Source organism: Arabidopsis thaliana, chromosome 3 (assembly GCF_000001735.4).
Source record: "Arabidopsis thaliana chromosome 3, partial sequence".
Lineage (NCBI taxonomy): Eukaryota > Viridiplantae > Streptophyta > Magnoliopsida > Brassicales > Brassicaceae > Arabidopsis > Arabidopsis thaliana.
In genome coordinates, this window is record NC_003074.8 from 15,372,958 (window position 1) to 15,400,209 (window position 27,252).

The 27,252-nt window shown below is 37.1% G+C and overlaps 3 protein-coding genes and 6 pseudogenes across 9 annotated transcripts; 5 read left to right on the forward strand and 4 right to left on the reverse strand.

The window, feature by feature from the left end:
* Nucleotides 1–367: 367 nt before the first annotated feature.
* AT3G43442 lies at nt 368–2,490 on the forward strand (annotated as a pseudogene; the record flags this gene model as incomplete). The annotated part of the gene is made up of 1 exon: nt 368–2,490.
* A 2,120-nt stretch (nt 2,491–4,610) lies between these two features.
* On the forward strand, nt 4,611–8,651 carry AT3G43444 (annotated as a pseudogene; the record flags this gene model as incomplete). Its single annotated transcript has 1 exon — nt 4,611–8,651.
* A 717-nt stretch (nt 8,652–9,368) lies between these two features.
* On the forward strand, nt 9,369–11,054 carry AT3G43447 (annotated as a pseudogene; the record flags this gene model as incomplete). The annotated part of the gene is made up of 1 exon: nt 9,369–11,054.
* A 1,275-nt stretch (nt 11,055–12,329) lies between these two features.
* AT3G43450 lies at nt 12,330–12,998 on the reverse strand (annotated as a pseudogene; the record flags this gene model as incomplete). The annotated part of the gene is made up of 1 exon: nt 12,330–12,998.
* A 1,850-nt stretch (nt 12,999–14,848) lies between these two features.
* Nucleotides 14,849–17,544, reverse strand: AT3G43460 (annotated as a pseudogene; the record flags this gene model as incomplete). The annotated part of the gene is made up of 7 exons: nt 14,849–14,934; nt 15,016–15,196; nt 15,272–15,493; nt 15,650–16,110; nt 16,217–16,357; nt 16,408–16,426; nt 16,546–17,544.
* Nucleotides 17,545–18,610: 1,066 nt separating this feature from the next.
* AT3G43470 (zinc ion binding / nucleic acid binding protein) lies at nt 18,611–20,324 on the reverse strand (the record flags this gene model as incomplete). Its single annotated transcript, NM_114215.1, has 3 exons — nt 18,611–19,616; nt 19,663–19,821; nt 20,113–20,324. 3 exons carry the CDS (start codon nt 20,322–20,324, stop codon nt 18,611–18,613), a joined length of 1,377 nt encoding a protein of 458 aa, NP_189933.1.
* A 696-nt stretch (nt 20,325–21,020) lies between these two features.
* Nucleotides 21,021–21,506, reverse strand: AT3G43480 (CCHC-type zinc knuckle protein; the record flags this gene model as incomplete). Its single annotated transcript, NM_114216.1, has 1 exon — nt 21,021–21,506. The coding sequence occupies one exon, from the start codon at nt 21,504–21,506 to the stop codon at nt 21,021–21,023; it is 486 nt and encodes a 161-aa protein (NP_189934.1).
* A 106-nt stretch (nt 21,507–21,612) lies between these two features.
* AT3G43485 lies at nt 21,613–23,684 on the forward strand (annotated as a pseudogene; the record flags this gene model as incomplete). Its single annotated transcript has 1 exon — nt 21,613–23,684.
* A 2,217-nt stretch (nt 23,685–25,901) lies between these two features.
* AT3G43490 (Zinc knuckle (CCHC-type) family protein) lies at nt 25,902–27,122 on the forward strand (the record flags this gene model as incomplete). The annotated part of the gene is made up of 4 exons (NM_114217.1): nt 25,902–26,181; nt 26,373–26,479; nt 26,579–26,745; nt 26,894–27,122. The coding sequence occupies 4 exons, from the start codon at nt 25,902–25,904 to the stop codon at nt 27,120–27,122; spliced, it is 783 nt and encodes a 260-aa protein (NP_189935.1).
* Nucleotides 27,123–27,252: the final 130 nt, after the last annotated feature.

Here is a 27,252-nt window from a genome sequence, read left to right on the forward strand (position 1 = left end):
ATCTACTTTCCAAACTTATCTTCCCTAAATCAAACATCAAAACCTAATCCGATTGGCAAAACGAAAGTTTTAATTTTGCAAACTGAACCATGACAGGAAGAAGACGAAAGCTTCCAATACGAAGGTATGCACAAAACGATAGGTGGAATCAAAATTGTTTCTAATATTAAATCCATTGATGTTTCTTTTACTTGTGGTTTCTGATTTTATTGTAGTTCAATACCCGTTCCTTATTTTGCTTTTATCAATTAGTTTACGGTGTTCATGTTATTAGTTTCTATGGTTGTTCGGCTATGATGTAGATATTTTTATTTTTATAGGACACTAAATGAAGAAACAGTTGAATCTGATGGTGAACGAAGGGTGCATGAAGAAGAGATAGAATCTGATGCTAATGTAGGTGTGGAGGAAGATTTTTGTGAAGTGATTGTCGAAGATATGGGTGGATATAAAGAGACAGAACCTGATTTGGCTGAGTTTGAGGTAGCGGATAATCACTATGTTGATGTAGAGATCTGTGAAAACTTAGAAGACCATTTTGGAGACATTGCATGTGGAGATGAAAATGGTGATTCTAATGATAATGGGGATGATATTCGGGATGATGAAAATATTCCAGATCCATTATCAGATTCTGATATAGAGGAGAGCAGACCATTCACTTATGGATTAGGTCCTAAAGAACTTTTAGGATTAGGGAAGACATTCAATAATGCAGATGAATTCAAGTATGCACTTCTCAGGTATTCTCTAAAAACGAAATATGATATCAAGATGTACAAATCATCATCTAACAGGCTTGGTTCAAAGTGCACACATTGGATAGAAGAAAAGTGCCCATGGAGAGTTTACTGCTCTTTTGAAAAAGGTAGAAACAAGCTGATGGTAAAGGTTTTCATAAACGAGCATATTTGTGTAAGATCAGGTTATATTAGGCTTTTGAAGAGTGGAGCTATTGCACAACTGTTTGAGGAAAGAGTTAGAGTTAATCCCAAAATCAAATCACAAGAGATGGTAGACGAAATCAAGAGGGAGTACAATATGATTGTTAGTGTCCATCAGTGTAGGAGAGCAAAGATGTTGCTTGCAGAGAAAAGAAAAGCTAGTCATGAAACTCATTTTGCAAGAATATGGGATTATCAAGGAGAGATACTTAATAAAAATAAAGGTTCAACTATGGAGATTGAGACAATTCCCGGGCAGTACCCGGAAGCAAGCAAAGATTCTACCGTCTCTACGTTTGTTTTGAAGCTTTGAAAAACTCGTGGAGGAAATCATGTAGACCTATTATTGGATTAGATACTGCGTTTATGAAATGGGATATCAAAGGCCAAATGTTAGCTGCGGTTGGTAGAGATGGGGATAACAGAATCTTTCCTATTGCTTGGGCAGTAGTTGAGGTAGAGGATAATCCTAATTGGTTGTGGTTTGTGCAACTTCTCAAAAAAGATTTGGGACTTGAAGATGGAGCAGACATTACCATCATCTCAGATAAACACATGGTGCGTCTTAATATAATAATTTCCATGTTTGTTTCTTATTATAGTTTTTTATGTTGTTTGTTTTTATGTGACAGGGTTTGCTAAACGCAGTTCATATCGAGCTTCCGAAAGCTGAATATCGAATGTGTGCTAGACACATTTTGGATCGTTGGAAGAAGACGAATAAAGATATAGAACTTGAGCGTTTATTTTGGAGGATAGCACGAAGTTACACAATTGAAACCTTTACTGATAACTTAGAAGCATTGAAGAAATACAACAAAGGATCGTTTGATACACTATAACGTACATCACCGGAATCATGGTCTCGAGCTTTCTTTAAACTTGGATCTTGTTGCAACGATAACCTAAACAACCTATCAGAATCTTTCAACAGAAACGTTAGAGAGTCAAGGGGGAAACCTTTGCTTGACATGTTAACGAATGTTAGAAGGAAGTGCATGGAGAGGAATGCCAAGAGGACTATTTTAACCAACAGGTGGAAAAAAGGTTTACACCTAGAGCAGACAAAGAAATTGAGCTAAACCGGCAAAAAGCTAAGGATTGCAAAAGATACATGACCACAGGAAATTTACATGAAATAGACTTTCATGGTGATGGTTATAGTGTTGATATGGAACTGAAAACTTGTGGATGTGGCTATTGGCAATTGAATGGGATTCCTTGTATGCATGCTATGTGTGTCATCACAACAACATGGTTAGATCTCAACGACTATGTCTCTGATTATTACTTGACTTCGAGGTGGCGCGAACTGTATTCTAAGGGTATGAAACCAGTCCAAGGCATGAAGTTGTGGACACGGTTAGGCCGATTACCTGTGTTACCGCCATCAAGATTTAACCGTGGAAGACCACATGGTCATGCTAGGAGAAAAGCTCCTCATGAATCTTTTTTCTAATCCGAACAAGTTAACACGCCTTGGTCGTGTGGGAACATGTACGAATTATAAACAAGAAGGACATAACAAGACAAGGTGTCCTAATCAAACGGCACCACCTCAAGCAAAACGACCACGAGGTCGTCCAAGAAAAGATCAGGTTCATTTTTCTTTATTTAAATTTGGTTTTACGTCATTTGGGGTTTGATTCAGCTGTTAAATTCTGGTTTGGTTTTCAATTCCTTGTTTTTCTTGTTCCATTGTTTCAATTTAGGGAGAAGCATCACAAGCAAGAGCTTTTCAAGATGGATCATCTCAAGTAGGAGCTTCTCAAGATGGATCATCACAAGGAAGATTTGGTTTCTCTCTTTAATTCATTCGCTTTGCTCAAGACTGAAAAACATGTTTCAGAATTTGTTTTTTTTTTAACACGTTTCTGATTCCGGTTCCTTAGTTTCGATCATGTGTTTTTCAACTTTTTTTGTTCTCTTTGCTTTGTAATACCTTTTCTTTCACGTTTTACACATCCACAAACTTCATTTTCAGAATTTAAACTCTACTTAGAATACAAAGTTTCAATTCAAACTTCACGAAAATTCAATCTGCAATTTTTAAAACACAACAAACTAAGAAAGCATTAGTTTTAGAAACGATTACATGACAGTTATTCTCTTCACATTCTCACTGTTAGAATTCTCTGGGTATTTAATTTGGGGAAGAAAAGGAAAAGAAGACCATGAGAATCGATATAAACTAATTTTGGCTTTTAATTTTAACGACACACGTTTACTATTTAACGGTGATAACAATGAAGTCTAATTTTGGTAAGTCAAAATGAAATAGAGGGTTTATTATGTGTCTGAGGTAATTGGAGAATTAATCTGTGCATTTTGAATACTTTAGGAATTAATTAAGCATTTTCCCGCCAGGAAAGTGTATTAACTGCGGAAAAATTGACACTTTCAAAGCCCTTGAAGAAGTTATCCGGCAAAGATTCTCGATGGTTATTAACAACGTGTTTGTTGAGATGTCATACTGGGCTGATGACGTTTTGGTGAGGCTCAATGGTCAGGAAACACCTCCGACGGAAATCAAAGATGATTGGTCTTTCAGAATGTTCAAATCTCTTCTAAGGTCTGACAGTTCTGTGAATCTTTTTGTCACCTTTAAAAGAATGGTAGACGATAAGCTTGAGTTCCTAGATCCCCTTGAAATTGCTGTTCCGCCTTACAACAGAGGCTTCCCACTGATACAAGGTGATAACACTGTGAAGGAGTTGCAACCCTTTATTGTTGGTGTTCCAGATAAAACGACCGTACACCATGAAAATGAGTTTGACGTACACCAGCAACTTGAACATTCTCTTCGAAAACCAAATCCAGTTTCAGACAACAGTAGTCCAGCTGGAGATGTCCGAGACCTGGTCATTTGGGATGGTACTGTTGATAACTCACTAATAGCTCACATTGAAGAAATTGAAGCTCAGTTAAAAGATGTAAATCCACAAGAAGACGTTGTTGATGAGGATATCGAAAGCAATGATGATTCTAATGAGTTCAGTGAAGAAGACGATGAGCCAGACTATCAATCTGGATCAAAAGAGGATGAAGATGATGACGTCTGGTCTGAGACAGTTTTAGACAAGAATGTGGCGTTGAACAATGATGATTTCACAGATCCCCCTCTAAGAAAGGTACAAAACTATACTGATCTTCTTCGTGAAATGGATGATTTTGTCTGCCATCCTCTTTTGGTAGACAACTGTGAATAAGTGACCCAAATGCATATTATCCTTAAGTATAGGAAAGCCTCTATTCAAGTGAGAAGGTCTTCGGTTTTGGGTTAGTCAAACCTTAACACGTGAGAGCACACGTGCGAACGACTAAAGCTGAGAATCAGCTTTATAATCCAAGTCTCTGTTTTCTTCTGTTGTAGAGTTTGTTTTGTAACCCAAAGAGAGAGAGAGAGAGAAGAGAGAGATTCTTGTAATCAAGCAATATTATTTGTGGCTTAGTGGATTCCGGAGAGAGCCTCCGGCAAGACGTAGGGTTCCGTTGTGGAGCCTAAACTCGTAAAACTCTTGTGTCTTTTCTTTCTTTGAAATCAAACGAGAGTCGTGAGTGAAGTGAGCTAGATTGTTCTTCGATTCAAGTCAGAATCGTACAAATTGGTATCAGAGCTCCAGGTTCTCGCGATAGCTGATCATTGTTACAAGGATAACGAATTCGAAGATCAAGATATCGGTGTTCGATGGAACTGGTGATTTCTCACTGTGGAAAACACGCATGTTCTCTCATCTTCGAATCCTTGGCTTGAAGGATACTCTGGTGGAACAAGCTCCGTTCCCACCACTGAAAGAGGAAGATGAATCAGATCCGGATAAGAATAAGAAACAAATCGAAGAAGAAACTGAGAGAATCGAATGATGTGAGAAAGCTATGGACATTATCTTATTCAATGTCGGTGATAAGGTACTGAGAAAGATTGATCACTGCAAGACTGCAGCAGAAGCATGGGCGTTGCTTGAACGATTATATATGGTAAAGACTTTACCGAATCGTGTGTATCTACAGCTCAAGGTTTACAATTACAGGATGCAGGAATCGAAAACACTAGATGAGAACATTGATGAGTTCTTGAAGATGATATCAGACCTAAGTAATCTGCAGATCTAAGTCCCCGATGAGGTACAAGCGATCTTGATTTTGAGCTCTCTTCCAGCCAAATATGAAACATTAAAAGAAACTTTGAAATATGGAAGAGAAGGTCTACAACTTGAAGAAGTGATAAGTGGAGCAAAATCCAAGGAATTAGAGTTTCAGGCAGAATCCAGTTCTAAGTCTACAGCAGAAGGTCTTTATGTTAAAGGAAATCAGAACAACAATTCAAAGTCAAGATCTCAAGATGGTAAGAAGGTATGTTGGATATGTGGGAAAGAAAGTCATTTCAAGAGACAATGTTACAAGTGGCTAGAGAAGAATAAGTCAGGTGGGAATACACAAGATACATGTGAGTCTGGACTTGCAAAAGATGATGCTCAAGACTTGGTTGGTCTAGTAGCCTCAGAGGTAAACCTAAGTGAAAAACAGCTCGACCAGAATGAATGGATCATGGACACCGGTTGTTCTTTTCATATGACACCAAGAAGAGATATATTCATTGAGATTGAGGAGCTAACTTCAGGAAAAGTTAGAATGGCGAACAACTCGGTTTCAGAGGTAAAAGGAATTGGTAAAGTAAGATTCATCAACACAGATGGAACCACATTTGTGTTACATGATGTAAGATACATGCCTGGAATGTCTCGAAACCTCATCTCAATGGGTACTTTAGAAGCAAAAGGGTGTGTGTTTAAAGGAAATGATGGTGTACTTGAAGTAATGCAGGGAAATACAGTGTTCATGAAAGGTCTACGGAGAGCTTCATTATACATCCTGCAAGGAGAAGCTAAAAGGTCAGAAGCCATGGTAGCTGAGTCAGAAGAGTCGGATATGGATTTAACTCATGTATGGCACAACAGACTCGGTCATGTAGGACAGAAGGAAATAGATGAATTAGCCAAGAAAGAATGTTTTGGCAATGACAAAGTCTCAAGTCTGAAATTCTTTGAAGACTGTGTCTTCGGAAAAACACACAAAGTGAGCTTTGGGCAAGCTCAACATGTCACAAAGGAGACGTTAGACTATGTGCACTCAGATTTATGGGGATCACCAAATGTGCCTTTGAGTCTTGGTAAATGTCAGTACTTTCTCACCTTAACAGACGACTGGTCCAGGAAAGTTTCAATCTACTTCCTTAAAACCAAAGACGAAGCATTCGATGCCTTTCTATTATGGAAAAAGATGGTAGAAGTTCAGAGTGAAAGAAAGGTGAAGAGGTTACGCACCGACAACGGTCTAGAGTTTTGCAATCATAAGTTTAATGATTTTTGCAAACAAGAGGGAATGGTGAGACACAGGTCGTGTACTTACACACCACAACAAAACGGAATTGCTGAGAGGCTTAACAGAACTATCATGAACAAGGTGAGAAGTATGTTGAGTGAGAGTGGTCTTGGTCAAAGGTTCTGGGCTGAAGCAGCTTCAATAGCAGTGTATCAGATCAACAGAACACCTTCTTCAGCAATTGACTTCCAGATTCCAGAAGAAAAGTGGACCTCAGGAACACCAGATTTGTCAGGACTCAGAAGATTTGGATGTCTAGTGTTCATCCATTCAGATAAAGGAAAATTGAATCCTAGAGCAAAAAGAGGTATCTTCACAGGTTATCCTGAGGGTGTGAAAGGATTCAGAGTGTGGCTTCTAGAAGACCAGAGATGCACGATTAGCAGGAATGTTGTCTTCAGAGAAAGAGTGATGTATAAAGACATCATAGCACAAGAAAAATCAGGTATGTCCTCTAACCTGTTTGATTTGTCTACTGATGAGTCTGTTAGTAAAATTGCAGAAACAGGTAGAACGAAAAGGGACTTATCCCCAGGTGGAGCTATTGATCAAGGTGGAGAAAACACACCTAAACAGAATACAAATGAGACAACACCAGAGGCAAGAACAAGGACTCCTGTTAATCGTCAAATAGCAATTCACAGAGCAAAAAGACAGATTGTCAGACCTGCCAGACTAGAAGACTACATCACAGATGAAGCTGAACTAGATCAAGTAGCTGGATATCCCTATATGGCCACTGAGGATGGAGAAAAGTCAGAACTAGGAAGCTTTCAGGAAGCTTTAGATGATGTTGATCAAGACAAGTGGATTAAAGCATCTGATGAGGAGATGGAATCTCTCATGAAAAACAAAACCTTGATACTGGTGGACAGAAATAAAGAACAGAAACCTATTGGTTGTAAATGGGTGTTCAAGAGGAAAGCTGGGATAGCAGGAGTTGAGGGTCCCAGGTTTAAGGCAAGGCTTGTAGCAAAAGGTTATTCTAAGAAGGAAGGGATAGATTACCAAGAAATATTTTCCCCAGTAGTGAAACATGTCTCCATCAAATTTTTTCTAAGTATGGTAACCCATTTTGACATGGAGCTTCAGCAGATGGATGTAAAAACGGCGTTCCTTCATGAAACAATATACATGGATGAAACAATATACATGGAACAACCTGAGGGTTATATTGATGAAAAGAATCCAGAAAAGGTGTGTCTATTACATAGGTCTTTCTATGGCTTGAAACAGTCACCAAGGCAAGGGAACACCGGGTTCAATGAATTCATGGAGGCTCATGGTTACAAGCTGAGCTCATATGTCAGCTGTGTGTATTTCAAGAAGTTTGCAGGTGGTGATTATGTGTTCATATTGCTATACGTAGACGACATTTTGATAGCTTTAAAGAACATGAAGCATGTAAGTGATCTCAAAGAGCTGCTGGGATCCGATTTTGAAATGAAGGATCTAGGTGAGGCAAATAAAATTTTGGGTATGGAGATAAACAGAGACAGACTTAAAGGTACTCTTTCTATCTCCCAGGAAGGTTATCTATTGAAGCTGTTGGGAACATTCAACATGGATCAATCCAAGCCGGTTCTAACGCCAATGGGAATACATTTTATATTGAGGTCTACTACAGATGAAGAAGTTAAAATTCAATATGAGGCAATGAGAACAGTTCCATATCAGAGTGCAATGGGAAGTCTGATGTATGTTATGATAGGTACAAGGCCTGATCTAGCACATTCTGTTGGTCTTGTCTGCAGGTTTATGAGCAAACCTCTTAAAGAAGATTAACAGGCAGTCAAGTGGGTCCTTAGGTATATTCAGGGATCATTGAAGAGAAAGCCGTGTTACACTAATAAGGGAGATTTCATAATTCAAGGCTACTGTGATTCAAATCATGGTGCAGATCAAGACGGTAGAAGGTCAACTTCAGGAGTTGTATTCACTGTTGGTGGTAACGTGGTTAGTTGGAAGTCTAGCTTACAGAAAGTAGTAGCTTTGTCATCAACAGAAGCTGAGTATATGGCATTGACAGAAGCATCAAAGGAAGCAGTTTGGTTACTAGGACTCATGAATGAACTCGGTTTTGAACAGGAAACAATTGACATTTACAGTGACTCACAGAGTGCCATTGCATTGGCTAAGAATGCAGTTCATCATGACAGGACTAAGCATATAGAGATCAAGTACCATTTCATTAGGGAATTGATCTACAGTGGTTTAATAAGAGTGAAGAAGATTGTCACAGAGACCAATCCTGCAGATATATTGACAAAGGTTGTACCAGTGGGAAAACTTGAGGAAGCTTTGGAGTTTCTCAGAGTTACAGAGAAATAAGAAGAGCGGGTTAAGCCTCAAAATATAAAGCTGAGTGGGTTTACTCAGGAGATATGAAGCTCGGTGGGATTACTCAGGAGATAAGAAGTTGAGTGAGTTTACTCAATTGGTAAAAGCTGGGTTGGTTTAACCAGGTCCGGAGGTGGAGTCCAGAAAGCTAAGTCATGGCATTAGGGTCAAGGTGGAGAATTGTGAATAAGTGACCCAAATGCATATTATCCTTAAGTATAGGAAAGCCTCTATTCAAGTGAGAAGGTCTTCGGTTTTGGGTTAGTCAAAGCTTAACACGTGAGAGCACACGTGCGAACGACTACAACTGAGAATCAGCTTTATAATCCAAGTCTCTATTTTCTTCTGTTGTAGAGTTTGTTTTGTAACAGAAAGAGAGAGAGAGAGAGAGAAGAGAGAGATTCTTGTAATCGAGTAATATTCTTTGTGGCTTAGTGGATTTCGGAGAGAGCCTCCGGCGAGACGTAGGGTTCCGTTTTGGAGCCTGAACTCGTAAAACTCTGGTGTCTTTTCTTTCTTTGAAATCAAATGAGAGTCGTGAGTGAAGTGAGCTAGATTCTTCTTCGATTCAAGTCAGAATCGTACAACAACCCTCTTCTGTCTCCTGTCCAAGTTAAGAGGAGAAAAGTCTCACAAAAAGAGTTGTCCTCCAATCAGAAGGAAGAACAGGCGGCAGCCTTAAAGAGAGGGATAACATTGTCTGAAATATATGGCTTTCAAGACGTTGAACCAATGTTCATTGAGAGTGACTCACCCGATTTCAGAAGTCATAACATTGATCTTTCTAAAGAAGACGATGTTCTGTTTAAAGGAAGGGTTTTTGAAACCAAGGACGAGTTCAAAGTGGCACTGTCTATTTATGCAATCAATCAAATTTTCCGGTTTAGGTTTGTGAGATACGCCAAGTGTTATCTTGTAGCACAATGTGTTGACAAGAAATGCGACTGGCGGGTGTACGCGCATAAGATTGGTGATAGCGATGAGTACGAGGTTAGGAAAGTGAAGCTTCAACATGTGTGTGATGTGGAAACCCGAGGTCAATTTACCGTGCACGCCACTTCTAAGATAATCGCTGCTTTATTACGGTCGAAGTATGTCAATGTCACAACTGGTCCTAGAGCGAGAGATCTACCCTAAGCTGTTTTAGACGAGCATAATGTGACAACTTCTTATTGAAAATGCTGGAAAGCCAAGGAATTGGCAATATCTTCTGCTCAAGGGACAGAGGAGACTTCTTACTTACTTTTGCCCCTATATTTGCATTTATTGCAACATGCAAATTCAGGGACATATTACCATTTAGAGATAGAGGATGATGATGTCAGAGATAAAAGGTTTAAGTATGCCTTTGTCTCACTGGGTGCAAGTATACAGGGTCTGAAATTCATTCGGCGTGTAGTTGTTGTGGATGGGACTCATCTTCAAGGGAAATACCATGGGTGCTTATTAACTCCAAGTGGACAAGATACAAATTTCCAAGTATTTCCAATAGCTTTCGCTATAGTGGACAGCGAGAATCATAATTCTTGGACGTGGGTTTGATCTAACTATCATATCTGACCAGTCAATATACCATGCTAAGTCACTAGTGTACACTCAGGCGCACCACGTCTGTTGTCTTGTACACCTGAGGCGCAATGTGAAAAGCTTGTATAAAGGAATGTCCGGACTTGTATGGAAAGCTGGGGAGATGTTCAGAGTTAATGATTTTAAGAAGGCATATGCACGTATTAAACGAAGGAAGCCTGAATGTTGGGAGTACCTTGAGGCTATTGGTGTTGAACATTGGACTCGTGCACACTGCAAAGGGGAGCAGTATAACCTAATGTCTAGCAACATTGTTGAATCTCTAAACAATGCCTTACTACCGGCTAAAGACAGCCCAGTTGTTGCTCTTATTGAATGTTTTTGGAAGATGCTTAGTAGGTTGTTTGAAGCCCGCAAGAAGAAAGTGTCTAATACCCTTGGATTGATTCCTGCAGAAGTTGAGAAAATCTTATTGAAGCAGCTTCCAGACTCAATAGGTGTAAGTGTTCGAAGTGCATCGGCTTGTGATTATGAAATAACAGCAAAAGATAGAGGAAAATTCTACGTATCATTAGAGAAACGTACATGCACTTGTCACTCATTTCAGCTACTACAAATTCCTTGCCCACACGCAATGGCTGCTGCCCATAGCAGGGGAATAGAATACCGATCACTTGTTGGCTGCATGCATAAGAACGACATATGGGCTCCAACGTTTGACGGTGTTATCCTATCGGTTCAAGACCCATCAGAGGTGGGAGTACCTGATAGCATCAGGTTCCGCTTCATTCTTCCACCTAAGACTAAACGTCCTTCCAGGAGGCCCCCTAAAGTTAGTATACCATCAACCGAAGAGTTTGAGGTTAACATTCTTGCTCTTCATTTATATTATGATGTAACTAATTCATACTCACAACAAAGTATGATTATTTATGCATGAAGAAACAGAATACTGGTACAAGGAAGAACAATTGCGGAAGGTGCAATGGTTTAGGATACAACAGGGTTCAGTGCCCAGTTCCGCTGAAATGAAGTGCATGCGTTTGAGGAATGGTGTACAACCAGAGAGTCTTCACTGGTAGTTTGTAAACTCGTTTTTATTTTTTTCGGCTTTAAGAAGGGGATGTGATTTTTGATACTTTAAGGGCTGAAGAACTATAGCTCAATCCGTTTTTTGGATTGACATACCCCTTATTTGATACTCTTCATTAAAGGTGTACACTTGTTTTGCTATGTAGTGTACACCCGTCGTAGTTGATTCAACGGATTTATTATGAGATGTTGTGATACATTCTGTGTTTAAATATCTATTTTTGCAATTATTTTTGGTTATTTTTTTGCGAATTAAGTTACATATGTATCCATAATTTGCTGTTATTAAAAAGGTAAATTATTTGAAACTGAGAATGAAATGTTTCCCTCCTTCCTTTTTATCCTAACTATTTAAAAAAATTTGAAATGAAATTCCAATGTCGGATTGAAATGTTTCCCTCATTCCTTTTATCCTCACTATTTGTGCTTATCCTAACTATTCTAGATCTTTCTAAATGTTTTTAAAAACATTGCGTGTATTTTATTTTACACAAAAAGCATAAGAGGACAAACTAGGTGTTTAAATAAAGTTGTCAAACTAGGTGCCAAACTAGGTGTCATTGCGTGTATATATGTTTAAATATAGCTGTCCCCCTTTCACTAAACTAGTCTCGCCTCACTACCAACATGTAGGGTACGATTTAAAAAATCAAGGGCCAATACTTTCCCAAAAAAAACTTCTAGGCCATCACAAAAATAGTAACAAGACAAAGTAGGTTCTATTTTGTTTGTAATCTTACATATAGCTGTCCAACCTATTTTAATACTTTAATACTTTAATATGAGGACTGTGTCAGCCTTTTACTAGACTAGTCCTTTTAAGTTAATTAAATCAACAAAAGTCTTCTCACCACCAACATGTACGGTATAATAAAATCAATACAAGGGCCAATACAATCCGGAATAAAATATTGTAGTAGGATAACAACTTTTTTATTATTTTAATAAACAAGCAAACAATTCAACAAGGGGTCTCGTTCAACAAACATAAACAAGACAAATTAGGTGTACACAACTTAGGTGTACACAACTACAACAATTCTCTTATGCGAAGTAACACCAGAATAGGTAGTAGTCGTCACAACTGATTCGATAATAGTGCCACTGAGCGCACTCGGGGAAGCTAAGTGTGTCGGTGTTTAGATAAACCCACTTATCTCCGAACGTGTTTTGTGAAGGAGGGTAGAATCCTTTGAAGTCTTCAAATAATTTCTCCCCAATTTCTCGAATTTCCTTCGTACGTTCACAAGCATGTACAACAAAGAAGGTCTTGAAAATCTCATCTGCAATTTCAAACTTCCCTGCGCAAAGCAAGAACATTGCATATGCAAATGTTGGGCTTGAATAATAAGGCACAAGAGAAGCGACCATTGCCAAAGCCCCATCTAGATCTTGTTCTCTTGTAACTAATCTAAGCGATTCAAAGTAGACTGCCGTAGGGTTTTCGTAATGTAAACATCTCTCGAAGAAACATCTACCCAGTCCCGCTTCGAAGATAAACCCATTGATTGGGTTTATCGATTTGCTGAAAATTTGAGGAGGCTCAACGCACAACTCATCCAGATTAGCTTCCATCAACACTTCCTTACTGTATACTTGCACCAGACCTCTACTTCCTGCTCTTAAAAATGCCCCCATGTGTAAACACGACGCCTTGCCCACTCTTCTCACGATATCTACCAATATCTCATCAGGCAGCTCCGGCTTGGCCATAACAGGATTTTTTTTAGATCTGTTTTGTTTATTGCAAATAAGGAAGTCAAATATATAGGCATTTCTCTCTCATGAATTTACAACTTTCTTTTTTCTACAAGTACAGATATATGTATCTTACATAGACAAGTTGTACAAAAAGTATTATGGTGGACATACTGTCTACCTTGAAAGTCTACAGAAACGAATGTGGTGTACCTAACCTATTATAAATTCATAGTAAAACCATGAAAATTCGAATACAATCCGTTTCAATTTAAGTGTTTTGAACCATAAAAAACAATCAACGGTTATGATGTTGATATAGAAACTTACTCATTGACTTGGAATTTCAAAGAGTTTAGTCATGTATCATGTATCTTAGTTTTGAATTTCATTGCATTTCAATAAGGGTTTTTCCCTTGGGTTTAGTAATCTATCTTGGCTTTTAGGGTATAGTTTTGAATTCCATTGCATTTCTTAAATGGGTTTAGTAATCTATCTTCGCTGCTGTACTATTCTAGTGTACCTATGTGGTGTACAGTTCTAGTGTACCTATGTGGTGTACTATTATAGTGTTCGCATTTGGTGTACTATTCTAATCTACTATTATAAAGTCATAGAATCAATGCAAATTCGAATAAAATACATTTATATTCAAGTGTTATGAACCATAATAACCAATCTCGGGTTATGATTTTGAAATAAGAATTTTGTCATTGACTTGAAATTTCTATGAGTAATCTAAGGCTTTAGGGTCTAGTTTTAAACTTCATTGCATATGTTAAATGGTTTCCCTTGGGTTTAGTCTTCTATCTTTGGCTTTTAGTGTATAGTTTTGAATTTCATTGCATTTCAATAATGGTTTTACCCTAGGGGTTTATTAATCTATCTTGGATTTTAGGGTATAGTTTTGAATTTCATTGCATTTATTAAATGTGTTTAGTAATCTATCTTGGCTGGTGTACTATTCTATTGTACCTATGTGGTGTACAGTTCTAGTGTACCTATGTTGTGTACTATAATAGTGTTCACATCTGGTTTACTATTCTAGTCTACTATTATAAAGTCATAGTATCAATGCAAATTTGAATAAAATACATTTCTATTCAAGTGTTATGAACCATAATAACCAATCTAGGGTTATGATTTTGAAATAGGAATTTCTTCATTGACTTGAAATTTCTATGAGTAATCTAAGGTTTTAGGGTATAGTTTTTAACTTCATTGCATATGTTAAATCGTTTCCCTTGGGTTGGGTCTTCTATCTTTGGCTTTTAGTGTATAGTTTTGAATTTCATTGCATTTCAATAATGGTTTTTCCCTAGGGGTTTATTAATCTATCTTGGCTTTTAGGGTATAGTTTTGAATTTCATTGCATTTATTAAATGACTTTATTAATCTATCTTTGCTGGTGTACAATTATAGTGTACCTATGTGGTGTACAGATCTAGTGTTCTTATGTGATGTACAAATTTAGTGTATGTATGTGGTGTATTATTCTACTCTACTTATGTGGTGTACAATTCCAATGCATGATGTAGTGTACATACTTGGTGTACTTATACGAGTGTACAAAAGAGTATACGTTTAGAGATTATCGTGTACATCCAAAGTTTAAAGTCAACAAAAAGCATAGCACTTATAGAAGCAACAAATTTAAAAGTCATTAAAAAGCATAACATTTCAATATCCATAAAAACACGTACATCCAAAGTTTAAAGTCAACAAAAAGCATAACATTTCAATATCCATAAAAACAGGTACATCCAAACTTTAAAGTCAACAAAAGATGAAAACACCAGCAATGTCTCGATTAACGTTTTTAAAGAAGGTAAACAAAAGAACTTTAGATTCATCTGCAAATCCAGTCAAGCTTTTGTAGCTTCAACACTCTTAATGAACTCAGCGTATGCATCCAGTGCGTATCCTTTCCTTAACTCATTGACCACCTCCTCTGTAATCTCACCCATATCATCTATGTCAAGCCCAAACGAGTGCATCTCAAGGTATTTTGTTGCAAGGGGTCAACTATCACCTCCTCTCTGGTTCTGGTATACTCTTATAACCCTCTCCAATGTCAGTGGGTTTGTTGAGAAGTTCTTTGTATACTTCCTACCTACAACCTCTTTAACCAACCATGGAATCATCTCTAAAACAGGCGCCATCAAACCTTGTACTTCCTCATCCGATGTTGCTTCAATTAAAGGGTCAAAGACCTGAACTATATGCAACCTCAAGTTAATTACCAGACCTACCCAATGTCAGGTGTACCATTTCATAGGGATGTACACCAAGTGAGCATGTTGCAGAAAAGTTGTTGGTGCCCGTCCTTTTGCCCTGTCTACAACAAACGCTCTGATGTTCACTCCCCAATTGAACTTACTCTTATTCTTGCAGGCTTTGAAATCTGTGTACTTCTCATTTAGAAGGGTCAGAAACCATGTATCAACGAAAACAGCTCCTACCGTGTTGTACAAACCATGCCTTCTGCGCCACAGCATAGCCATTATTACCTACACATGTTGTTTACCAATTGCACCATGTGAGATACTATCATGTATGGTGTTCATACTAAGTATTCAAGAGGTTTGTACACCAATTACTAAAATAAGTAATATAGTACACCAAACAATAACTTTACACCACAAACCAAAAATACAGTTTTTTACCTGGAAATAATTGTCTTTTGCTGTATCTTGGTTAGGTGGCAGATCAACAATATCAACTAACTCAATGATGTCTTCCACACCTTTGTAAGCCTCGTCCCATTTGTTTCTCTCATAGAGAGCAAAGTCCTTTCCTTCCTTTTCAGTCCTTTTCCTCTTCTTCTTGCCCCTTGACGTTGTACCTGTCTCTAAACTAATGACCTCATCATCAGATTTGTCGTCTTCCTCATTCTGCTCCATTGTGGTGTTAGCTTTTCCATCTTCATTCGGTTCCATTGTGGTGTTGTCTTCCCCGTCTTCCTGCTGCTTCTCCATTGAGCTGTCTTTTGTAGATCGCAGTCCACCACAGCCACATTTGATCAGACCCTCGAATAACTGAACCATCTCTTTCTTCAACGTGCTTGCTGTTTCTTTGTGTTGCTCCACAATGAATTTTTTCAACATCTCTATAGTTTCTTCGTCATCTTTAATTACAGCAGCATCTTATTGGTTCTTCTCCTCATGTCCTCCTCTCGTAGCTGGCTCTTTCTTGACTCCCCCTCTCCTAGCTGGCCCTTTTTGTTACTCCACCTCGCCTTGTAGGCGCTTTCTTAACATACCCTAGGGTAAGAGGCACCAGTCCACTAGTCTCTGTGTCTCCACCTGGCCATTCTGACTCAGTAAACTCATGTCCTTCAATTAGCAGCTTCTCCATATAATCCTCCTTCTCATCTATAGCATCGTCATCCCACCCAAAATTCATGCATTCCACGCCTCATCACCCTCAAGCGTGTAAGCAACCTTCAACTGAAAAATACATGTCTTAAAACAATGTACAAAAATGTGATAAATTAGTGTACAACATTAAAATTTTCACTTACAAAGCTGTACACCATATGTTTAAAAGTATTGTACATTACCTGTTCATCGGATTCAACCTGGATGATGTCTTTTTGATGTAGAATCAGTTTTGTGTCGAGATCGTCATATGTCATCTGAGTATAATCACGCTTGTCATCTGGATCCGGTAGCTTAGAGGCAATAAGTAGGATTGCCTCAAACGCCAGCATTTGGAGTGCCAATGGAAATCCATAACAACAGCTACTTTGTTGTCTTAGACGTGCTTTAAGCTCTGTGATGGGATCAGTGTCGCTAAGTGTAGGAGGTCCAAACCTCTCCATCGTTGTCTTGAAGGCTACTCTCCCCCACGGGTATGATAAGAAGAACCTAACATCATCAAGCATCTTAACATATTCTGGTGTTATGTTAAGGTACTTGTTACTACAGACTATCACACCATCCACCAGGAGAATCAAAAGTAGACAAAACCGCTTCCAGCAAGACATCTTCTCACCATCGGGCATCTTGACATCTTTTCCTAGCATATCCAAAACATCTGTAACTGTGACATCTTTTTTTGAACCAAACAAAGAGTTCCAAACAGGTTTTGAAACTATTTTCTGATGGGATAAGATTTCCTCTTCACTTGGAATTGGTCGACATTCCAACCCAGTTGTAATGTGAAATTCTCTCAAAGAGAACCTAAGAGGCTTACCTCCAAAAATGAACCAGAATTCGTGTCTCTTCTTCGTCACTAGCTGTCTAGACAACAAACCATGGATCAGTTTGGCGGAGTGAGCTGTTTGGCAAACCGGATACTTGAACAATTTCCCAAATTGAGATTTTAACAGACGCTCAAAATCTGATGAACCGCCAAGGAACTCAGCAATTTCTTCTAAGAGCTCAGGTGAAGAATAAATGTTCAGCCTTGCGTCCTTGGGAAAAAAACCTCTTGCAAGGACTCTCTCTGGAAGCCCATGGTCCACGCCGTCCTCACTTTCCGAATCCTTTGAAGTCGTTGACAGATCTGGCCATGTTAAGAAAAGGCATGTTGAAAGCACTTGTCGGAGATGCAACATGAAAGGACACTAGTACTAGACGTGTCGTATACCAAACAATTTAGCCGATATGTACCAATCTTCGTAAAAGGCGAAAGAAAGGGATGTTGAAACTAATCTCTTCTGTGATGAGCCGGGACCTTCCTTTAAAGGCCAACATGATGATACTCATCTTGATATGACAGATTCTCTCGATTGATCATGACAACGAGAAAATTAATGTAATATATTATAGCTATATGTATAATCATGTTATGTATGACAAGCATTATTGATGCTTTTGTTTTTATGGGATAATGTTTTTATTGTAATATATTATGACATATGAATAGTTTATGTCGATGTTTTAATGAATAAATATTTTATTATAGAAAAATGTCAAAATATGAGATTGAGGATGAACATATATATCAGCTGACAGGGTTCTATGCACACAATCTTTAAAGATAAAAATACTTCTCCTCTCTCGATTATAAAAGACTTCGCTAGAAACGTGAGTACTATATATGACCATGCAAAGATAATATTAGGCTTTAGCGAAACCAATTTTACAATCCCAAGGGAAACTCATTTTAAAGTAAATGATGCATTATATTCCCCCAAGTCTCATAGAAAATTGATAAGTTTTAAAGATATCTGAAGTAATGGATATCATATAGAGATGACATTGAATATCTTTGCATAAAATTCGAGAGGCAATATATATTAGAAGAATTGCCAATGCTATCATCTGGATTATTGATGCAAACCTCGAAATCCACCTAGGGTTTACGCTTCTTGGTTTCTCGACCTAAAGCTTGAATGATTCGATGAATGATGGTAGAGATGAAAGATGGAGGTTTTATTGAATGAATCCACTCTCAACGTGCTTGATTGAATCCACAATCAAACCACGAACAAATTAACTTGAATCCACAAGATAATTGATCTGCAAACACACAAGACTTTAGTGAATCCACACTAACTTCTAATGCATAAAACTCAAAGACACTCTTTAAAGAAAATACTTGTTTATTTCGTAAAAGACTTGAATACAAATGAAAACTAAGGTGAGCTTATATAGAGGCTCATACAACGTTCATGTGCTCTAAAGAAGTAAAGAAATCGCAACAATAAATGAAAATATGGCCGTTGGAACTTTAGTGACGAAATCGGCCAAATAAGGAAACTTGTGATGTGTCTTGAGTCTTGACAACTTGGGCTGGAAGTGATGTGATTTTGGGACATCTAGAGTCATTGTAGGAGGCTTCTTAATTCCCAAAAGATGATCAAAATAGAGTCGTTGTGATTTGATCTCATTTAGATCCGGAAAAGGAAAGTCTTCGCTCAGCGGGTTCACATAAGGAAAGATGCACCAAGGATTAAGTGTGAATGGTTCTGGGTGGCGTAGAGGATCTCCAGGCTTCCATATGTGGCTCTGGGACGCACAAAAGGGAAGGAAAGGATAGCTTTCCTTAGTTCGCACAAGCTGATTTGATACATGAAGTACTTCAGGTAGTCCGTCAGAAAGTCCATCAAGAAGTCTAACAAGCAATCTGTCAACAAGTGCATCAGCCGGTACGTCAGCTCCCATTCTTACATTATCCCCTCCTTCTTCAAGAGGTTTTGTCCTCAAAACTTGTTTACCTACACATAGATAAGTCAAGTTACTCCATTGAAGTGTATAAGGGTTTAGAAGCTTACATTGAGTTTGGAGAAATTGTTGAGCATTCGGTGGTTCTTCTTTGATCGGTATAATGTCTTTGACACTCTCATCTTTGTTGACAACAACTTTTTTCAATGTCAGTTCTCCTTGGTTTTGAGTTTCTTTCGTGAACACTTTCTCCATTGTTGAAACTTTTCCTTGATCCTTAATGATCTCTTTTGTACCTGAAACTTTCTCAATGCTTTTGGCACTAGACAAGTGCATTAAAAGAGTCATAGGAACATTATAATCAATTTGACAAGCTTCAGTTTGAACCTGATCATGTTGAAGAGTGGAAACGTCCACTTGTTTTTGGAGTACTTGTGGATGAAGACAAAGAGTTGGTTCTTGTCTTGGTGAACTTTTTTTGGTGGGACAATCCTTTGCTATGTGTCCTTGTCCTTTGCACCTGTAGCAAGTTAGTTCCATAGAACATTCAAGTTCAGAAAACTTACCATGATTTTTCAGTCAGATTTAAGGTTGTTTTAGGCATCTTGTCTCCTTGGATGGCTTGCTTTGGAGGGAAAGTTGTTTTCCTCCCTTGATTCAGACATTGTGGGCAATACTTTTCGTACATAATCCACTTTAGGTTCTCCCACATTCTGATCTTTGGTCTCCCATCACCTCAACGGTTGTACTCATCTTGATCCGACCACCTCAAAACACTACTCTTGAGTTGCCCTAGGGCAATCGAAAGCTTATCTTCTTGTGGTGTGGAATGGTACTCGAAATAGTAATTTATATTACTTTCCCACTGTAGATAGCCCAATCCTGAAAACAAAAAGAATTCGGGTCCATAAGTTTTACTACCATTATGCACAAATAATTTGTATATAACTTTGCGAGTGGGGTAGAAAGTGGGATAGGAATTGGTGTTTGGTATGGGGTTCCATGAGATCCATGACTTCGGATAACTCGGTGTGGTGTAGCTGCTACTATAACGATCTGGTGGCTCTGGTTCAGGTGCTCCACCATATGGTTCTTCCTCAAAATCCGAGCCTGATGAGTAGCCATCATCATGCCATGACTCAACAAATCTAGTCTCATTGTAGTACGAGTCTTGACTATATCCATATGAGTCCTCTTCATCAGAGCTGGAGTACTCTATTGTCTCCATCGTTCTCAAATTTTATTTGTGGTACCTCGTAAAAGAGAGTAAAACAAAGAAGACAATGAATCATAACTTAACTCAGGAAGTAAGTCAACAAATAAGTCAAAAATAACAACATTTGATTTATTTATTTTAACGAAAATAGCAAAAATGAAACAAATAACAAACTAAACAAGGAAAAATTTTATTTTGTTTTTCTATTAAGGTTGCGGAATCAAAACAAAACAAATTGCAAGAAACAAGTTTTATTTTGGTTTTTCGATTTAAATTTGAAAATAACAAAAACAGAAATTGAAAGGGATAAAAGGGAACGAGTTCACCTTGTGGGATAGGAGCTTTTAGCTCTGATACCAATGATGCAAACCTCGGAATCTACATAGGGTTTACGCTTCTCTATTTCTCGACCTAAAGCTTGAATGATTCGATGAATGATGGTAGAGATGAAAGATGGAGGTTTTATTGAATGAATCCACACTCAACGTGCTTGATTGAATCCACAATCAAACCACGAACAAATTAACTTGAAGCCACAAGATAATTGATCCGCAAACACACAAGACTTTAGTGAATCCACACTAACTTCTAATGCATAAAACTCAAAGACACACTTTGAAAAAAATACTTGTTTATTTCGTAAAAGGCTTGAATACAAATGAAAACTAAGGTGAGCTTGTATAGAGGCTTATACAACATTCATATGCTCTAAAAAAGTAAAGAAATCGCAACAATAAATGAAAATATGGCCGTTGGAACTTTAATGATGAAATCGGCCAAATAAGGAAAGTTGTGATGTGTCTTGAGTCTTGACAACTTGGGCTGGAAGTGATGTGATTTTGGGACGTCTAGAGTCATTGTAGGAGGCTTCTTAATTCCCAAAAGATGATCAAAATAGAGTCGTTGTGATTTGATCTCATTTAGCTCCAAAAAAGGAAAGTCTTGGCTCAGCGGGTTCACATAAGGAAAGATGCACCAAGGATTAAGTGTGAATGGTTCTTGGTGGCGTAGAGGATCTCCAGGCTTCCATATGTGGCTCTGGGACGCACAAAAGGGAAGGAAAGGATAGCTTTCCTTAGTTCGCACAAGCTGGTTTGATACAAGAAGTACTTCAGGTAGTCCGTCAGAAAGTCCATCAAGAAGTCTAACAAGCAATCTGTCAACAAGTGCATCAGCCGGTACGTCAGCTCCCATTCTTACATCAATTATATTGCACAAAAATAAATATAATCGCATCGAATGTTACAGTAAACTCGAGTGATAATCCCTCGAGTGAGTTTACTAGTACATTTAAGTCATGATGCGAAAAATTGTGCAAAATTTTAATGGCCATTCATTGAAAAACCATAAAATATTTAAATCTGGTGAGTTTCATGTAAAGCATGTTCTCAATGAAAACTCATAATAAGGCCATCGCCAACTAAAATTGGGAAAAAAAGACCTGAATTCTTGTTGAGAATTCATGGTGATATATGTGGACCAATCTACCCACCATGCGGGCCGTTTCGACATTTTATGGTATTAATTGACGCATCTAATAGATGGTCACATGTATGTCTTTTGACTACACGAAACACGGCTTTCGCAAGATTCATTGCCCTAATAATCAGGTTAAAGACACAATTTCCTGATTATGGCATAAATAAAGTCAGACTTGATAATGCTGGGGAATTTACTTTGCAAGTCTTTAATGATTATTGTGTATCGTTGAGAATCGATGTAAAGCATTCGCTCCCTCATATTCATACACAAATGGCATGGCCGAATCATTAATTAAACGGTTGCAACTCATTGCAAGACTGTTAATATTGAGAACAAAACTTCCAATTTTTATATGGGGTCATGCTATATTGTCTGTTGCAGATTTGGTTCAGATTATACCAAGCGCAGATAATGAATATTCTCCTTTACAAATGACTTATTGTCAAGTACCAAATTTATCCCATCTCCGTAGTTTTTGATGTGCGGTATATATGCCTATAGCACCGCCACAAAGAACAAAAATGGGGCCCCAAAAGAGATTGAGAGTATATGTCGGTTATGTATCACTGGGTATAATAAGGTATCTTGAACCACAAACTGGTGAGTTGTTTACGGCACGTTTTGCCGATTGCCATTTTAATGAAGATGAATTCCCAGCTTTAGCCCCCCCTCCCCACGAAGCAACGTGAGCTGAAAGTACATTTACAAAAAATAACAAATCAATTACCAGATTCGTTCACCTATACAAGAAAGGTGACAAAGTCATATATCCCCGCTGCAAATGTCATATCAAGAGTTAAAATTCCTAGTAAGCTGGAATTAGATTGGAGCAAAATTAATGAATCTAAGGTTCAATTAAAGCGTGGGAGGCCTATTGGCTCAAAAGATAAAAATCCCCGAAAGAAAAAGAAAATGAGAGAAAAAAATGAAAAGGTTCTTCAACAAGAACCATTTTCTCGGGACGATAGAGAAAATTATGAGATTTCCATTAACTATACCCATGATGGTATCATATGGGATAGAGATGATATTGATGATGAAAATGGAATATTCTCCTTTTCTTTCTCTAAACAGATCGATCATGAGAATGATGATCCGGATCCAAAGACATTATCCGAGTGCCAGAAAAATGCTGGATTGGGAGAAATGGAAAAATGCCATGCAAGTTGAGTTACACTCCTTAAATAAAAGAAATGTCTTTGGACCTATTGTTACTGCATCTGAGAATATAAAACTTGTTGGGCACAAGTGGGTATTCGTGAAGAAATGAAATGAGAAAGATGAGATCACACGATATAAAGCCCGACTTGTTGCAAAAGGTTTCTCTCAAAGACCAGGAGTTGATTATGAAGAAACATTTTCTCCGGTCATGGATGCAATTATATTCAGATACTTAATGAGCCTTTCGGCTTCTAATATTTTAGATATGTACCTTATGAATGTAGTGACGACTTATTTATATGGATCTCTTGATAATGATATATATACGAAAATCCCGGAAGGATTAAAAGTTTCCGAGGCATTAGACTCATCAAAGTCTAAAGATATATATGCGGTCAAATTAAAATGATCACTTTATGGATTGAAACAATCCGGACGTATGTGGTATAATCGTTTAATCGATTATTTATTAAAGAAAGGGTATGTGAATAATGAAATCTGCCCTGCGTCTTAATTAAGAAATCCCTTTTTGGATTTGTGATCATTGTTGTTTATGTTGATAACCTAAATATAATTGGAACTCCAAAGGAGGTTGATGATGCACGAACTCATATGAAAGAAGAGTTCGAAATGAAAGATCTTGGAAAGACAAAATTTTGTCTCGGGCTCCAAATTGAGCATTTCCAAGATGGTATATTTGTGCATCAAACCAAAATGAATAATTATCTATCTGTTTTTATATTTTGTTAGTTATTTTGGCACCAAATTTTCTTGCATTATTATTACATATAAGAAATATAAGAAAGAGAACGAATATGTGCGTGAAGGAATAATAAGAACTTCATTTATTTGTTCTCCACCTTTTGTTCTTATACATACAAATAATATAAAAATATTATTTCTTTTACGATACTCCCTCTCTTCCAGCAAATTTGATGTTTTGGTTTTTTTTTATTTGTTCCAAAAAGTTTGATTTCTTACAATTTATTTAATATATTTATTTTATTAAATTTAATTAATAATAAAAAATTAGAATGGAGTGTCATTTTGGATAAGAAACTTAAACGTTCAAAATTTCTCCATTCTATTTACACTCATTAAGTATTAATATTAAATTTTTACCTTAATCTATGTGGAAAAGCTAAAACATCAAATTTGCAGGAATAGATGGAGAATATATTATGGACCTGAATTGTGACAACAAATAGAGCGGAGCGGACAGAGCGGATAATACGGACAAAGTGCAGAAAAAGTGGTTGCAGTGTACAAAGCGGATAAAATGGCGAAGCTGATTAAGTGGATGAAGCATAGCGGTTTTATGAGTTGAATGGTAAAAAACGGACAAAACGGTTTAATTTTTTCAAAAACATATTTTGTAACAAAAAATTTCTGGACAACTATTAATTTTTTTTTAGTACCACAACATTTTGAAAAATGTATCAAAAATATAAATTCAAATGTAAAATCAAATATTTTGATTTTTCCATAACATATTTGCTATCGTTTCTCGAATGTTTGCCATATGTTGTCCTTCTTCATTCTCTACTTCATCAAGCTCAAATGATGCATTGTTCTGATCTTCAGTTTGAGTCACGGTAAATTTTTCAACAAATCTGCATCTGTAAAATTTGAAACTCTAATAAAATTATAGAGACTTATTGTTGCGAATATTTTAACGCATTATTTCAATTTAAAACTAATATTAAATATGGCAGAATTGAAAAAAAATGATACTTTACGAATTTATGTAAGCTTAATTTAAAATATGGCAAAACAAGTCGAAGTATTAATTTAAAATATTTCTAAAATATCAAAAAGTTATATTATATTATGTTACTAAAATTTAAATTATGAAATTATAAATTGATTCCTTATTTTAACTCATTTAAATTTATATTCAAATAGTTTATAATTTCTATATACTATGCATGCAATCTCACAAAATAAATAAAATTAAAAATGTGAATGAAAAAATTTCTAGTTGAAAATTTATCCGTTTTCGTATAACAGATTGAGGTCCGGTGTTTGTATTTGTGCGCCTTGAAGACAACACTCTAGCAAAAAAAATGTGAAAATTATATCAATAATTTTGAATAGAAAAAATTAATATTTTTAACTAGTTGTTTACCTTTTGTGCAATATGTTTGTTTACAAAGAAACAAATTGAACAAAAAAAAAGAAATTTTGAAACAAATAGAACAAGAAAATAGAATTTTGAGAGAGTTTTTTTTTTGTATTTTCGTTTCAAATGCTAAGATGGTAGAGATTTTTTAGGTGAGATCTAAGATGGTGTAGATACGAGATGTTTATAGTGGAGTTACTTCTCTTTTATAAAGAAAATAAAGAAATAAAAGAAAATAAAAATTAATAAAAAAAGAAAAATCTGACTGGTTTACTAAACCCAATCCACTTTTCGACCAGCTCATCCACTCTTTTCTTGTGCATGGTTCTGTCCATACGGCGGACCTTCTTTATTACAGTCCACTTTTACCTTTTTAGTTTTTTAATTTTTTTTTATTTTGTTCACTGTAATAAGGACAAAAGCTGAATGGTAAATAAATTTTTGACGAAAACACAGAAAACTACTTCGTCTGTAGCTCCCATTCATGCCCTAAGGTTTTGAATGGTTACAGCGGTCCAAGCAGACAAAACTGTCTACAGAGTGAACCGCTTTTTATTCACCATTCACAAACAAAATGGATGGTAAATAAAACGCAGTTCAGTCGGTAGACGGTTTTGTCCGCTTGGACCGCTGTAGCCATTAAAAGCCTATAACAATTATGTGGTTATGATTGTCCGTTGTGCAGACATAGATTATAGCGGTTAGGGTAAACCGGTTATTTACTTGTATAATTTGAAAACCAATTATTTACCAAAATCTTCTTCTTCCTTAACCAAATCATTCGAAATTTAGAAATTTGGAATTAAGGTTTTGATCCCTGAGTTATGCCGCCGAAGCGTAAAGATATAAACTTTCTTTTTGATGACGGAGAAGATACAGTTGCCATTATAGATGATGAAGCTAATGAAGATCTAAGATTGAAGATATTAGAGAAAGCTTTTTCGAGGCGTAATGTTGATAACAAGCTTGATTCTGATCTCTCCTTCGATCCTGGTGTAGTTAGTACTGTGATGGTTAATGGAGGAAAGTCGGAGGAAGTTAAAAACTCTAAGAGTAATAAGAAGATGAAGAGAAATAAGCTTGAAGCTGCCAATGAAATTGTAAGTATGACCAATTCTCTGCTTTATCTTCTTCTCATTACAGTTTCCAGTTTTTGTAGTCTTAATTGCTCCATTATTGCCTCACTTATGTTCTTCTTGCTCTGAATGTTGTCTGTGAATTGCAATTTGATATTTGTTTAGGAAACTTTGTTGCCTTGTGTTTTAATGCTTTTCGATTTTTCCTATATTGTTCAGCCCATTGTGTGGAAAGACAAGATGAGGATAACATGGTGGAGGATGTAGTAAGAGGTGAAGAAGAAGATGGAGAAACAACTAGCAATTCGGTTATGACAAAGCTTCTTGTGAGTTGATTGAAACGTTTCTTTTAGTCTTATCTCAAAACCGTGTAACTTGTCCTGTGATGATGATGACCATTTTTGGGGTCTTGTTGTTGTTATCAGCGTGGAGCAAGATACTTTGACCCTCTTGATGCTGGTTGGGTAACTTGTTATAGCTGTGGGGAGAAAGATCATATAACTGTTAGTTGTCCAACTCTTACCAATTGTAGGAAGTCGTGCTTTATATGCGCTAGTTTGGAGCATGGTGCAAGACAGTGTACAAAGGTATGGTCTTAAGTTTGATGGTAGTACTTAATATGTCCAACTCACTCCATAAAGCTCATGTATAAAGCTTGCACAAGTGTTTTATGTGGTTACCATGGAAGATTTAGGATGAGTGATCTTTTTTCTAAGTAGATTTTTCCTTATTTCTAACAGGGACATTGATGCAAACCTCGGAATCCACCAAGACAAGACTCAAAGATTCAAAGGTAAACTATGCGGAAGTGGTGATGATGATGAAGTAACCGATTTGATGTTGAATCCACAACACCGAGGGCTAGAGAATATGATCCAAGGGCTATTCCTCGCGAGGATCAGAGACTACACGAAACCTAAGTGGTTTGATTCCACAAACTACCTAGAACTCGCAAGAACAATGATTTGATTCAAGACGAAGTATTGAAGCAAAACAAACTGAATATCTTATTATCAAAAGCGTGAATTGAAAGTACAAAGTGATGGAGCTTATATAGGCTCGAAATAGATGACCACTAACGGTCTAAAACAAAGTGAGA